Consider the following 15,092-nt stretch of genomic DNA (forward strand, 5'->3'; position numbering starts at 1 on the left):
CTTAAAAAAAAGAAATTAAAGAAAATATATAAAGGAGATTAAAAAAATATAATATACATGCATGTAAATAATATATCGACAATTTATATAAAGGTGTAGAAGAAACACGCAATATTGCTCAAAAAATTCCCCAAAATTCCCTAAATTTATTGCGATGCGCAATTTTCAAAATAATTTATAGTTTATAACGATAAATGTTTAATGGAGTGAGCGGTTAGCAAATAAATAACAATCTCTCAGCGTCGAAGGTATTTATAAAAATCTCTTTATTCTTTTTTTTTTTTATTGCATCTACTAAAAAGTTTCCGCACATTCGTATCTCTTTGAAAATGCTATATATAATCCTGGGAAAGAAGTATGGCTCTCTTTTAATATAACAAGTGCCAAGACCGTGGATAACTTAATATTAACATTCGAGTAGCTTTATACATCGTATTATTCCGTCCCGTATTTTTAGGGACTCTCTCTAAGAGTATTTAATATAATTTATTTATAACATTCGGTCGCGACACAACTAGGAGAAACTTTAATCATAACGATTATCGCGCTAAAAGGATAATCTTGGTAGCTTTTATAACAAGAGACCTTCGCGACCTTAAAAATCGCGCTACCCATTTTCATACTTCTCCTCAACAATCCTCGTCAACGTAATAAATCCCCGAACGATCATTTGAAATTAGTATACTGTTAAAATTATGTATAAAGATACTACGCTGTTTCTCTTATCATTTTGTAGCGTTAAATTATTTTGGTACGTGGAAACTTAACAAACACAGCGGATACAAAAATAGTTTAAATCATATTATATACATACACACATATACAAATGCATGTATATACCTACGTACGCATACATTTCTAAATATAAGACACGTGGAAAATACAAAATACATTGCTCGTCCTTCAATCTGTAAATTTTTATGGTATTAATATATCTTCGCATCATTTACATACAATGTAATATTTTCTCTTTGATAGAAATATTAATATAATTTATGCATAGTAAATTGTAAAATAGTGTTATGCATATATATTATATGTATATCTGATATACACAATTGCAATACCCAGTGTTCCATGAAAAAAGAAGCGATAAAATCTAAGTCGGATAAGCTTAACAAACTTATTAAAAAAATAATAAATATTAATGTAAAAAATTATAAATTGAAAAATATAAAAAATATAAATTTTGAATAAATAAGAATGTTAACGAAAGAAAATCATTTATAATTGTCATATCTTCATGTTTATAATGTGTATGAATAATTAAAAAGAAAAAAAAAACAACATATGTGTATGTGTATAAATAGAATTTGCTTTACATGGAACACTGGTTGCACATAGCCCTTCTTTTTCTCTTTTTCATAAATATTCACTTGTCTTCAATGTCTTCAAAGTCATAAATGTACAATTTTTCGATAAGGATATTCTACAAACAAAAGCCAAATTCACAATAAACGCTATTTTTATGGAAAAATATTAACATTAAATTAACAGCATACTCTTTTCATACTCTTAGCAACGTTTTTCCGACTTGGATTACATGTATAACAATTTTTTTCTTATTGCGCGATTAAAAGTATTAAATATATCGCGAGCGAACATACCAGAATATACATTTAATAATTAAGAAATAATATATAAAATATATATGTCTTCTTTTTTTTTTGAAGAAGCGAGCTCTTGAAAGAAAAAAAAGTACAGTTTAGAATTACAGTCTAAAAATTAACTATACATAGAAAAAAAGCATATGTGAAAATATCGAATTGAGAAGCTCGCTACATAGTACATTGTATAATGAGTTTATTGTAAAATTATGGTAATAACAATCACATATCGAGTCATCTATCAACGAGATATAACACACATGTTAAAATGATGAGACATAAATAATTTAGCGGCATCACCAAGTATCTTGACGCTAATAGCGTTGAAAAATCATGTAACATTAAAAATATATTTATATATATATATTTATATATCTGTATAAATTGACGAGTTATTCCTATAAATATTCTCTAAAATCTGCTGACAAATCAATCACTTAGAAACAAATTCGCGATTTATTCAACTTTAGGCACCAATGGTATGCAGACCCTGTCTTTGGTACATACGACCGATTCGATTTTGTTTATATCTGGACAAAGAAGACGCTCTATCACAGTCTTCTGTATTTGAATATAGTTTTTTCATAGTGATTTCATTGTATAGATACTTTGTCCTCCCATGTTTCTTTGTTCTCGCATGCTTAATGCAAAGAAAGAGAGAGAAATAGAGAGATAGAGAGGGGAAATTTGTATTATTACATTTCTTTTATAAGTGTGACACAGTCCTCTAAAGCATGCTCGTTAACAAAAACTCAGTCTTCTTCCTTCTTCTCGGGTTTCAAGTCTACCATTGCATGTAACTCCTCAGGACTGAGTCTGTAAATATCGCAAAAGAAAATAACACGATAATTTATATTGCACGGGGTGGAAAATAACCATTTGCTAGGGGTCCAGAGAAAATTGCAACGCGTATCGAGATTCCAATATTTTATTTAACATAAGCCAGTTAACTTTTTCAATCTCCTTCACAGCTCTTAATTTTTTGACAATTTTAATTCTGAGATAAATTATAATATCCATATTATTTTTTGAAGGTATGCAAGCAAAGTTGCTCGAAAATATTTTGCCATGTTCAAGTCAGAAGCGTTGCATTTTTCTCTGGACCCCTAGCAAATGGTTATTTTCCACCCCGTATTTTCAATTTTATACATAAATTTTTTGAAGTACATTTCTCAGCAAAAATATTGCAATTAAACTTGTCAATATAAAGTATTGTATATAATGTGTAATTTGTATAAAATTTTATTAATTGTATTATGCGTACTAAACTTACCCTAGTAGACTTTGTAAGTCGCATACAAAGCGATACACGTATCGTTTGCCAGCAGTTTTGTGTATAATGTTCTTGTCATAATAATAGCGTAAACCTCGGCTCAGCTTCTCGTAATTCATCTTGGGTTTATTCTTGCGGACGCCCCAACGGCGTGCAACTTCGTCCGGATCGGTTAGTTTGAATTCCCAGCCGTCACCGGTCCACGAGATGAAACCCTGACACGATTTGTCAGTTAACAGCTCCAGCAGAAATTGCCAGAGCTGAATTGGGCCTGATCCGGTGAAACATGGTCCGCCTACATGCCATTTCATATTTGATTAGTGTTGAATATTAAATTATCAAGTTGTGAAATGCAATTGTTAAAATATTTAGCTACAAAATCCACGAGATATTACTTCATTTTTAGCTTTTCTAAGTTCATTAATAATTCATACGATTCTTTAAACACTCGTAGAATTTATACATCGATTGAATCGCAAAGTTTACCTGCATAACTGGCGAGCATAGGGCTTTGCAGTAAGGGCTTTTGGTCCGCATTATTGGTGATGGATGTGGGATGATGGGGATTGGAGGAGTCCCGTGGTCCGAGTCCCGCGAGAAACGCGGGATGATGAGGCAAATGATCCCCGAGCCCGACACCCCACTGCTCACCGGCGACGCCGCCGCCTCCAGCACCGCTCCCGCTTCCGGGAACCGTTTGGAACGACGTTGCATCGTACTGGCCGTATCCGCCCTCGCTGTAGCTCTCATGATAGCGTCCTGCAAGACAGTAGATGCCAATAATTTTCATCAACAAGTCAACAACCAGTATCTCTATCTGATAAGTTTATTATTAAAATAGTTCCAACTAGTTATTTAAAAAATACAATTAATTTGATGTTAATGTAATCTTTAGAAAGAAATCTTTTCTTCGTTAATTTCAGTCAAGCTGACGAACCTCGAGGATAGTTTTTGAAGGGCTGATACTTGGGCTCGAGGTGGATCCCGCTGGCGCCGTAAAAGTCCGGTGAACCGTCCAAATTGTACGGATGCGGCTGATGATCCTGCGATAAGCTGTGATACTCGGAGGCTTCGTCGTATCCGGAATAATGCGCCGGAGTCATGTAACTCTCCGTGGCGTTTGCGCCGACTCTCAAGTCGCTCTCGTTGCTCGCGGTACCTCCGAGATCGCCCCCGCTACCCAGGCCACCACCTCCGCTCTGGAGATGCTCCGCTATGTGGTGATTACTGTAGTTCGCTGCAAATTTATTTTTTTTTTTTTCAATTAACCTTTTTCATAGAGAAATTACAGAACGTAACGCGCCGATTGGTAATCTTTAATCTTTTGTAGCGCCGAAACTACATCTTCCTCAACATTTTGGTATTAAGATTTTCGTTTCCAAATGATCTCAGGAATCTATCATTAACGGCTGACTCGTTAAGTCTGGGACACCCTATACCTTGTATCTATTCAACACATAAGTATTTTGTGTGAGAGCAAAGATTTTTAGTTGAAGCGATTTCGATTAATTACGCGAAGAAAAGCTTAGAAAAAATGAAATGCATGTAATGCAAAATTAAAAAATCTTTACACGTCATTTTTTTCGAGAGTTTCTACAAAAAATGATACATAACGGATTTGATGAAACATATCTGGTATAAATAAAGAAACTTACATTCCGTTTTGAGCTGATTTAAATTCCGTAGGTGGATGTATGCACTGTTGGCATTGTTATTGTTGTTATTGTTGTTATTACTGTTAGGAGTGCTAGAGTGGGAGGTTGGCGGTTGGGTGCTATGGCTGTGAGGTGGTGGCGACGTTTCGTCTCTTTGACTTTCGTCTTGGCACACGGGGCTGCGAAGATGATTGTAACCACCTGCAAATTAAAAGGTAACAACAATTTAATAACGTCTTATTTATACTTATTTTTAAAAGGAGAAAAAAAATTAAAAAATATTATTCTTTTTTCTTACACGATAAGTGAAAGAAATTTAATTTATTTATATTATAAAGAGAAAATTTCCTATTATTTTTCACATTATTTAAATAATATGTCAGATAAAATATAAGATATCGTGAATCAATTAATAACATGTCTATTGGAACTATTATTCAGATTTTTATTAAAGTCAGATATATGATTGAGACTTTTATTAAAGTTTTTTTATATAATATAATTCAATGCACAAATCATAACAATTATTATAATTACGATTCTAATTTTCTCAATCAGATTGAAACTTGAGGAAGGTTTATTCTGACAACAAACATTTTTCATTTGAACTTTCTAAGTGAATAGCAAATTTTAAATATTTTTTTCATTCTCCAATTTGTATTTATTATAAAAAAACCTGTATTTATTATAAAAAAATTTATATTTATTATAAAAAAATTATCATAATTACTGAGAAATATAGTAAAAAATAATATAAATGGGAAATTTCATTCCGATTGGAGGAGATTTAAATTTCAAATTCGTTGGGCACTGTTGGCATCGTTGCTATCATTATTAATTATTATTATTATTATTAGGAGTGAAAAGTTGGCAGTTGGATGCTCGATTGCGAAGTGGTGGCGGATGGTTTACGAGCGTCATAATGTCAAATCGGGCTGACGGATAAGGAAGAAAGGACGACGTCGCGCGCCGACGCGCGACAAGAACTCCGCCGGGAAGAACAGCTGACACTGTGGGAGGCGCGCATCTCGACGATTGGTCCAAACCAACTCCGCCTATCCTCGACTTCCGTTCTACGATCGCGGGAGAGGACCCAAGCCGCGCGGTGTTTCATTGTTGTCGGCGCGATAAGCGAGCAGCGCTCGAATCATCGGGGGCGGGGGTCTCGACGAGGAGATTGATGCTAGGAGTGCGAGGTAATATTCGTCAAAATGTTGCATTGGTATTCAAAGTTCTCGGAAAATTATAAATCTTGTCTTCGAGTGAATCTTTGTCGACAAAATCTCGTTTTTTATTGTCTTCTATTTTATTGACATTTTTATTTAATACAATTGTTCAAAATAATAGTTAACATAATCTTTAATAATTTAAGATAATTATTTTACTATTTATGTCATTCACTTATTTTCCAAAACACCAAATATAATGTATATATTTATTATTTTCCCGAAAAGACATTTGCTTGCAATAATATCAAAATACTGGCACAGCTCGCACACATTATCAAAAAATTGCGTATCTGCTGTACCCAGAATTTTATGTAAGCTAAACAATCGTGTAAAATTTCAAATCGGTTTTGTTTATTGCATTAATTGTGTCTAAATTTATTAATATATATGTTTTTATTTATTAAAAATTAAAATAAAAAATCGGCTCTTCATTAAATAAATTTCATTTAAATAAAAATTAGCTATTTATTAAATAAAATTTTTCAAATTTGCATAATATAATGTTTCTTTCTCACTTAATTTACAAATATACATATTTTACCTTTTTTTAAAAATCAATAATCTTGACAATTTTAATCTTGATAACTAATTTAAAAAAATCGAATATCGAGACAATATCAGATTAGATACCAAGATTAATCTTGGTATCTCCTGCAATCCTAACATAAATACAGCATCGCATTCTGTTTTCCTTATCCATTGATATGATTTAGATCTTTTTTTTTTATGATGCATATGGTTATCTCAAAAAATTATCTTAAATAGAATCAGTGAAAATGTCATTGATTAAGGTAATGACTAACCAGTGAGTCACTCATTCACATTTTGTTTTTTCGTTTTGTTTCTAATCTCATGACAGCATGATTTCACTGAAAAATCGGCTGTTACTGATTTTTTTCAGTGAGACTTCACTGTTACAGTGTTATACTTATGAGTGAAACTATTGTTATTAATGATCATGTACTGAATTTAAAAAAGCTGAATCGATAAATTATTGCGAGTTTCATTAACCTTACCATGTATTAAATCACTAGATTGCAGCTTGCTGCACAATTTGAAGACTCGAGCTTTTTTCTTAACGATTCTTTTAAATTTTTTAAATTTTTGTAAATTCCAAATTATAAATATTTTTCATTAAATGAAAATCATCTTTCACGAGTGCCTAGAAAAATATCATTTTTTGAAAATAAATGATTCAAGATTTCATCTCGTCGTAATTTGCGCAGAAATGAATGAAAATAATATTTTATTCCACGTAATAAAGCATTAATTATATAATACAGTTGTAAAAAAATAATTTCTTATCAAAATAAATCTCATATAAAATTAATTGGCACGTGAACGAATTATATTATATTATATGCAAAACTCGTTTATAGAAGAAAAAAACAATAAAGTTTTGATAAATATGTATACTTTTTTAATTTACATAATTTCGGATCGCTTTTTAATTAGTGTGCTCGAGATCATCAGTGTGTAATTTATTTCGAATAGTTTAAAGATTCGAGTTTTTATCGAGATAAAAAAGATTTGATATTAATAATCAGATGAAAGGAGGTATTTTTTGAAGATCCTAATCATCAAAAGTCGATGGAGTTATCTAATCATATTTTAAGGCTCATAAAACTTACATTTTACATTAATCATTCAATTATTAACGCCTTCCTGATAAGTCGTAATAAGAAGACAGAAACATAAAATTGTAGAATAATGGATTTAAATTTAAATTTATCCGAAACAATCGCTCTTAAGATGAATATTCGTTATTACAGATTTTTTAAAGAATATATTTGATTACGATCAATATAATAATTATATGCAAATAAATTCCCCATAAAAAAATTAAGAGCTTATCTCTTTTTAATCAGAATACATGAGAACCAGCATGAGAAGAATCCGTTCACCGATAAAGCACGAGAGGAGTAAATCGAGACGAGCGAGGAGAAAAAAATGCGAATCAATTGAAATCGGCTTTTAATTGAAAATCTATATTGCGATCTCATTCATCCGCCGCTAGTATATTAAATTTATGACGTTGCTGAAATTCCTTATTATAAAGCAGCGTTGCAGTTGCACGGGGAGGGGGGCGAGTCATTAATTCGAGGCTAAAGTTTGTAGAGGGTCAACGAGAGGCAGGTGATATCGAGTATCTGTTAAGGCAAAACCAGGTGGCTTGCAAGGATCATTATCTCTAGGTCGTGCTCTCTCTCTCTCTCTTTTTCTTTCTCTTTTAATCGCGCTCCAAACTATTTAATCGGACGATTAGCGTATTCGCTGGAGTTTTAGTTAGTTTTTTCTTTAATAATACTTTGCACGGGTGAAATGCGGGCGACTTTGACGAATTACCATAATCCAGCGATCTTTATTATGATGAAACGACAGCATTATCGCGTATGTGACACGCCACTACCCCACATTCCCACACTTGCGTTTTAATAACGAAGGAAAAAAAACAGGTGGTCTCACCGCGCACAAGTAGCGGTCAGGTATCCTCAGTTTCAATTATGTCTTTAATTGGACATAATTATAGAATGCAGAGAATCGGTATTGAAGATCAGGTTCCAACGCGCAGCTATTTTTTTTATCTATTTGTTATTTATTGTTATTAATATTTGTTATTTATTGTTATTAATTCCAATTGAATTTATCTGTACTATTTAAAAATGCAGTATGGATAAATTCAATTGGAATTAAAAATAAATAATAAAGAAAAATAAATAATAAAGATAATAAATAATAAAAAATAATAAAAAAATAAATAATAAAGATAATAATCAACCATCTTAAAATCTTTATTTAAGAAATGCCGCATATTTTGTAAAAACTATTGGTATCGTAAAAAATTATGAAAATTAGGAAATTGAGAGAGTCAATATAAGGGAATGATTTTAATCATATCGTTTTATTTCAATATTCATTAATAATATTTTTCATGCCACGCGATTAAAAATTTCTTCAAAATACAGTACCGGTCAAATGTATCACATCCTTGTTAAGAAATACAGAAAATGCAAGTAAATGATTAAGTTTTTAATTTTTTTTTCTGGCTGTTTTGCTCGAGTATTTTTCATAAAATATGAAAAATATGAAATATATTATCTGTTATTTAATTTCTAAAATTAGTAAAATATAATTATTATAATACCTGTTTTAAAAATTACGTTAAAAATATATGTTCGCCGATATTTTTAATATATTTAATAATTTTATATAGATAATTTTTAATATAATCGCGTTAATTATAAATAATTTCTCTACATGTTAACAATATGCGTTACATAAATGTATGATTTATTTCTCTCCTTTAAATTACTCTCAACAATTGTGGCAATATTTGCAAGTGTACTGGAATTAAATATTTATAATTTAAAAAATATTGTTGTCAAGAATACCAAGAATATGCGCAGCAAAATTTGGAAGCAAGGGGAAGCTTTTTTGAAGACTGAAAAATTTAATATTTCTCTTACATTATTTGTTATAATTTTTCATTTTTGCGATATTAAAGCATAAAATAATAATAACAAGATATAAAATAATAAAATATAATTGGATAATATATATATATTTTTTTAATAATATATTTCTATATTTTTTGTTCATGAAAGCAACGATGTTTCCTACTTTCTAAATAAATGACGCAATATCTTTGACCGAAAACGTAATGTACTTGACAGTTTCACCCCAGCATTCAATCGCCCCGTCCAGTAGATAGAAATAATTCGGTGGTTGTTACATCAGAACGAGCGGAATAATCCTTCTCGTAGGAATAATTATTTCGCGAGGGCCTCTCTCGCGCGCTTTCCCATACTCCCGTGTCCATGTGGCGTCGTTAATAGGGCCGTAGGGACAGAGACCCTGCATATTCCGAGTACACCTGCGAGGCTCGCGTGTAGTAGCTGCACCTCGCACCCCGTGTTTCATGGACGGTGAGCGTGGGAGTGCAGCTTGGAGCCGGCCCTCACGCTGCACAGACAGACGCGTGGCTCTCCTTCTCTCCTTCGTCGAGAAGCCAGTCGTTTTAGGCTTTCAGGCATTATCGCGACTAACATAGACCTAAAAAGACGACTGTTACTCTTTTCGTGCGACCTGGACTGAAGGCGCGTCGCTAGAGAAACTTTAGTATCGCCCAACGTTTATTTGATTAATAATTTTTTTTTCTAGAAAAGTGATTATAATTGCAACTATAAATATCTGCCATCGCACACGCATGTTGAAATTAAGATTTATATCAGTTTTTGAAAGCTGAATTCATTATATATTCCCTTTTCGTGAGATGATAATTTTTAATAAATAAAAAAATAAAATTTAGTAAATTTATTTAATTAATTTTAATATTTAAAACATTTAAAGTTTATAAAATTAAATATATAAAAAATAAGGATATATATAAATTATTAAATTAAATATATTATTTAAAAAATTAAAAAATAAGATTATTTTATAGATTAAAATAATCTTATTTTTTTAATTTTTTTAATAATATATTTAATAAAAGAAATATATAAATAATATATAAATAAATATATAAATAATATATAAAATAAAATATATAAATAATATATAACTAATATTAAAATAAAATAAATTTTTGAATAAAAATATAAATTATAAATTTTAATGAGATGAGATTCGATAAAAATGGCATCCTTGCTACATAAATTCTCGAAATATTTTCCTATTCACGTAGAGTATATCTCGCGGATGAAAAAAAATCACGTATTATTTTTTTCGATCAACATCCAACAAAAAGCCCACTCCAGGAATAAATAAAATCTCGAGAAATATTTCTCTTTTCAAAATATGTCCTCCAGTTCCTGTTTCAACGTCGCATGCTGCGAATGTGTCCGTTCATTAAATCCCTCGACAGACGGGGGAAATTTTCAGTAGCCACGAGGCTTCGAGGGGCATCTCGGAAGGGGGCGGGGGCGGAGGGGAAGCTCCGCCGCGCGCGAAGAAGGGAAGCGCGGTATATCGGGCGGGCAAAAGTAACAGCAGCCGCGTATCAGCTGTGAAACAGGTGCCGAGGACTGGCGGAGAACCGCCGTTTAGGCATCGGCGGTAACGGTGAGAGCGACGAAGGCGGCCAGTAGCAGGAGCAGCGACGACGGCAGCCTCGTCGTGGCACGTGCCAAATCGAATGAAACGCCCGGACAGCACAGCTGCTGCTGTCTGCTGAGGCAGGGTAGCCGAGAGGAAGACGGAAAAAGGGGAGAGAGAGAGAGAGAGAAACCGACGCGGTGTCGGGCCTCTTGAAAATTAAAACCTGCCTCACGAATGTTCTCGACTCGTCGTCGGAAGGTCATTATCTTTGACCGGAGAACTTAGTGGACTCTGCGGCCCACATCAGGATCTGGGACTCTCGTCGTCGCGTTGGAAATCGACAGAGTTCGTTACTTTGAACCCGAGTTGACCGGAAAAGTCCAGTGGAAAAATCATGGTAGACTCCAGTTTCTCTTTCTTTCTCCGATTTTATCTAATGGAATAAACTGACAAAAACTGTAAAAGTGAGAGCTAACATTATATTCATTATAGTTATATAATAATTATATAACATTATATTATAGTTATATAACAGTTATATTATAGTTATATTATAGTTACATTATTTATATTATAGTTATATAACATTATATAACTATAAGCGAAAAAAAATATTTTTGCTTTAATTAATAAAGCATATTAATTGCAATAATTTAGAAAAGTGAAATCAATTTATCAATAAATTCTTTTTTTATTCAAATTAATATGCGAAATTTTTAAAAGGATATTTTGGAGGTATAAATGTTTTTAAATTTTATATTAATTGTTTAATAAGAAGAATATAATAGGGGAGCAGAATTAAAAATATAGATTTACCTTTTAACATTTTCTAATGAAAAATTTATTTGCTATGTCGATTTCTAATTTCTCGCAGATTTTATTTTGGATCAAGCTTAAATTAGAAAATATTCCCAATTGAATATCGATAAAAACATTTTTTATTTATTCTAACATCTTTAATAGAAAAAACCAATTTTTGGTATGGATTTTATCCAAAAAATATGGAAAAATTTCAGCCAATCCTGCTTTGAATCTTACATCTCGGCATCAAAATTCTATTGAGATTAAATTGAAAAGCTTGCTGGCCTCTCTTTTCGTCGTTATCTTTCGACTTTTCAATGTCTAAAGATTTTTCTTTGGAAACTTTAGTACTTGGCGATAAAAATGATAAAATACTATCTTACTACGCGTGAAAAAAAGTGCGTTTGTTTATGTCAACCTCGATTTTATTCATTATTCCGATTTGTGCGAGTAATAATGTATGAGCGATGACGAGTTAAACGATGACACACGCAAAATTCAACGGGGAGACGTGTCCTACTTAACATATGAACTTGATAAGGTGTTATATTAAAATTAGAAAAGGAGCGGAACGCATTTTCGAGGGAAGAAAGATGTACGATCGACTGCAGAGTTTGATTTTAAGTCTCTTCATGTAATCTAATATGAAGAGAGACTTTTATCGCGCCCCCTTCCTTATCGTTTCACCTGGTATTGATAATTTTTTCCCCTTCTGTCAAAAAAAAAAAAATAAATAAAAATAAAAATATAAAATCTCCCCATCGAAGACGTTAATCGACCCCACAATCATTCCATCAAGATGAAAGCGGCGACTCTGTTCGCCTACAACTTATCTATAGCGTAAGAGTGTAAAAAGATCGCGGTGAAACGACGCTACTCTTTCCTTCGCCATTCCGGGTTTTATACCTGCCGCGGTCGTGAATCGCTCCTTTTACTCGACGCACGCACGCACGCACACACGCACCTACGCACATGCACGTAGAGTACATGGGGAGACGTGCGATGAGCGCGGCTCGTAAAAAAGTCGTCCACGACGACGACGAAATCGCGCATTGTTCGTTAGACCGGTGACCTGCGAACTCTCCCACACTCTACCTATCCCATGAACGCGTCTGGGTGTAATGTATGTACACGTGAAACGCATGTGCACGCCAGGATCTGCATAGAAGCTCACGCGCGTTGCCTACGAAGAGAATCGTTTTCAGATTTATTAATCTGCATGGAATATTTTAGTGAAGATTGAACCTCTAAATATGAATGAATTTTGAATAAATTTTGACAAATACTTTGTACGGGTTTTGTAGGGAAAAAGTCTGGTTTTAGATAAAAATTTGCGTAAAGAAAAGAATTATCTTCTTCATATCATCGTCAGTAGAAGCTCACGCGCGTTGCCTACGAAGAGAATCGTTTTCAGATTTATTAATCTACGTGAAATATTAGTGAAGATTGAACCTCTAAATATGAATGAATTTTGAATAAATTTTGACAAATACTTTCTACGGGTTTTGGGGGGAAAAAGCCTGGTTTTAGGAAAAAATTTGCATAAACAAAAGAATTATTTTCTTCATATCATCGTCAGTAGAAGCTCACGCGCGTTGCCTACGAAGAGAATCGTTTTCAGATTTATTAATCTACGTGAAATATTAGTGAAGATTGAACCTCTAAATATGAATGAATTTTGAATAAATTTTGACAAATACTTTGTACGGGTTTTGTAGGGAAAAAGTCTGGTTTTAGATAAAAATTTGCGTAAAGAAAAGAATTATCTTCTTCATATCATCGTCAGTAGAAGCTCACGCGCGTTGCCTACGAAGAGAATCGTTTTCAGATTTATTAATCTGCATGGAATATTAGCGAAGATTGAACTTCTAAATATAAATAAATTTTGAATAAATTTTGACAAATACTTTGTACGGGTTTTGGGGGGAACAAGCCTGGTTTTAGAACAAAATTTGCGTAAAGAAAAGAATTATCTTCTTCATATCATCGTCAGTAGAAGCTCACGCGCGTTGCCTACGAAGAGAATCGTTTTCAGATTTATTAATCTGCATGGAATATTAGTGAAGATTGAACCTCTAAATATAAATAAATTTTGAATAAATTTTGACAAATACTTTGTACGGATTTTAGGGAGAAAAACTTGGTTTTAGAAAAAAATTTGCGTAAAGAAAAGAATTATCTTCTTCATATTATCGTCAGTAGAAGCTCACGCGCGTTGCCTACGAAGAGAATCGTTTTCAGATTTATTAATCTGCATGGAATATTAGCGAAGATTGAACTTCTAAATATAAATAAATTTTGAATAAATTTTGACAAATACTTTGTACGAATTTTGGAGGGAAAAGCCTGATTTTAGAAAAAATTTGCGTAAACAAAAGAATGATTTTCTTCGTATCGTTCATATGTACTTAATCTAGAAATCATATTATGGACGGATGTTTGGATGTATTTAGATGCAAAATAATGCAAAATTATGCGTACATCGATTTCTGCACTGAAAAGAAGGATCGATTATAATTGCATGGAAAAAAATTATAACCGAGATTCCTATTTTATAGAGTTATTAATACTGTAGTATTGATAACAAGTATGCGTAATAACAATAATCTTAAATACAATTATCGCAAAAAATGTCTATAAATTATGACTATTTACAATTATTTTTTCCTTCAATGTGAATGTGGCATGATAGAGTTGGAAAAATTCCACATTTTCTTCGATAAAATCTAGTGATAAAAATCAGTATTTTCTGGAAAAAACTAGTAAAAACTGATTGTTTCTTAAAAATGTTATAATAAATAGAAAATCTTTTTATCGATATCCGTCAATTGAGAGAGTAGTTTCTGATTGAAGATTTATCCAAGATAAAATTCGTAATAGATTAGGAATCAATGTAGCAAATAAATTAATAAATTTTTTTATTAAAAGAATAAAAAATAAATGCGAATTAGATCTGTATGATAAAAAATTTTTAATTTTGTTACTATTGCACATTTTTCTTATTAAACTAAAAATTAATATAAAATTTAGAAACATTTATATTTCGAAATTTTAAAAAAATTTCACATATTAATTTGAATTTAAAAAAAAACTTTATTATTATATCAATTTTACTTTTTTAAATATTTTTTCCCATAAAGTTATATAAATATATTTGTTATATTTATTATTTTTATCGTTTTTGCTAGTTTATTGTAATAAATAAAGTCTGAACTAATAAAAACCAGGATTTTTTTATCAGGATTTTTTCAACTCACAATTAGTTGAAACTTTTCCAGTCAACTCTGTCACTTTTGGATTTTGACATGGATATAATTCAATCTTGATATTAATATGTTTCGTAAAGTAAATGAATAATAATAATATACACACTTCATTCATACTTCTTTTTTACACCTTTAAAAATATCATAAAATGTAAGATTTGAAATTATTTTTTAAATCCTGCGCGAACACGATCACGATCAAAATAAAAACAGATTTTAAAA

The 15,092-nt window shown here is 31.7% G+C and overlaps 1 protein-coding gene across 9 annotated transcripts in view; it reads right to left on the minus strand.

Moving 5' to 3' along the window:
• Positions 1-242: 242 nt before the first annotated feature.
• Positions 243-15,092, minus strand: part of Pnt (ETS transcription factor pointed) — a 115,982-nt gene continuing 101,132 nt past the window's right edge. For 8 of the 9 annotated variants that reach the window (XM_083079599.1, XM_083079602.1, XM_083079606.1 and 5 more), the window contains 5 exons: positions 4,536-4,736; positions 3,818-4,117; positions 3,367-3,639; positions 2,881-3,175; positions 243-2,423 (listed from right to left, as the gene is read on the minus strand). In XM_083079599.1, the coding sequence (XP_082935725.1) occupies positions 2,360-2,423; positions 2,881-3,175; positions 3,367-3,639; positions 3,818-4,117; positions 4,536-4,736 (1,133 nt within the window). In that variant the 3' untranslated portion in view covers positions 243-2,359. The remainder of the gene's footprint in view (positions 2,424-2,880; positions 3,176-3,366; positions 3,640-3,817; positions 4,118-4,535; positions 4,737-15,092) is intronic. The other variant, XM_083079601.1, reaches the window with a different exon arrangement.

Source organism: Camponotus vicinus, unplaced genomic scaffold (assembly GCF_025532165.1).
Source record: "Camponotus vicinus isolate PSW18456_S1 unplaced genomic scaffold, iyCamVici1.0 SCAF_10, whole genome shotgun sequence".
Taxonomy (NCBI): Eukaryota; Metazoa; Arthropoda; class Insecta; order Hymenoptera; family Formicidae; genus Camponotus; species Camponotus vicinus.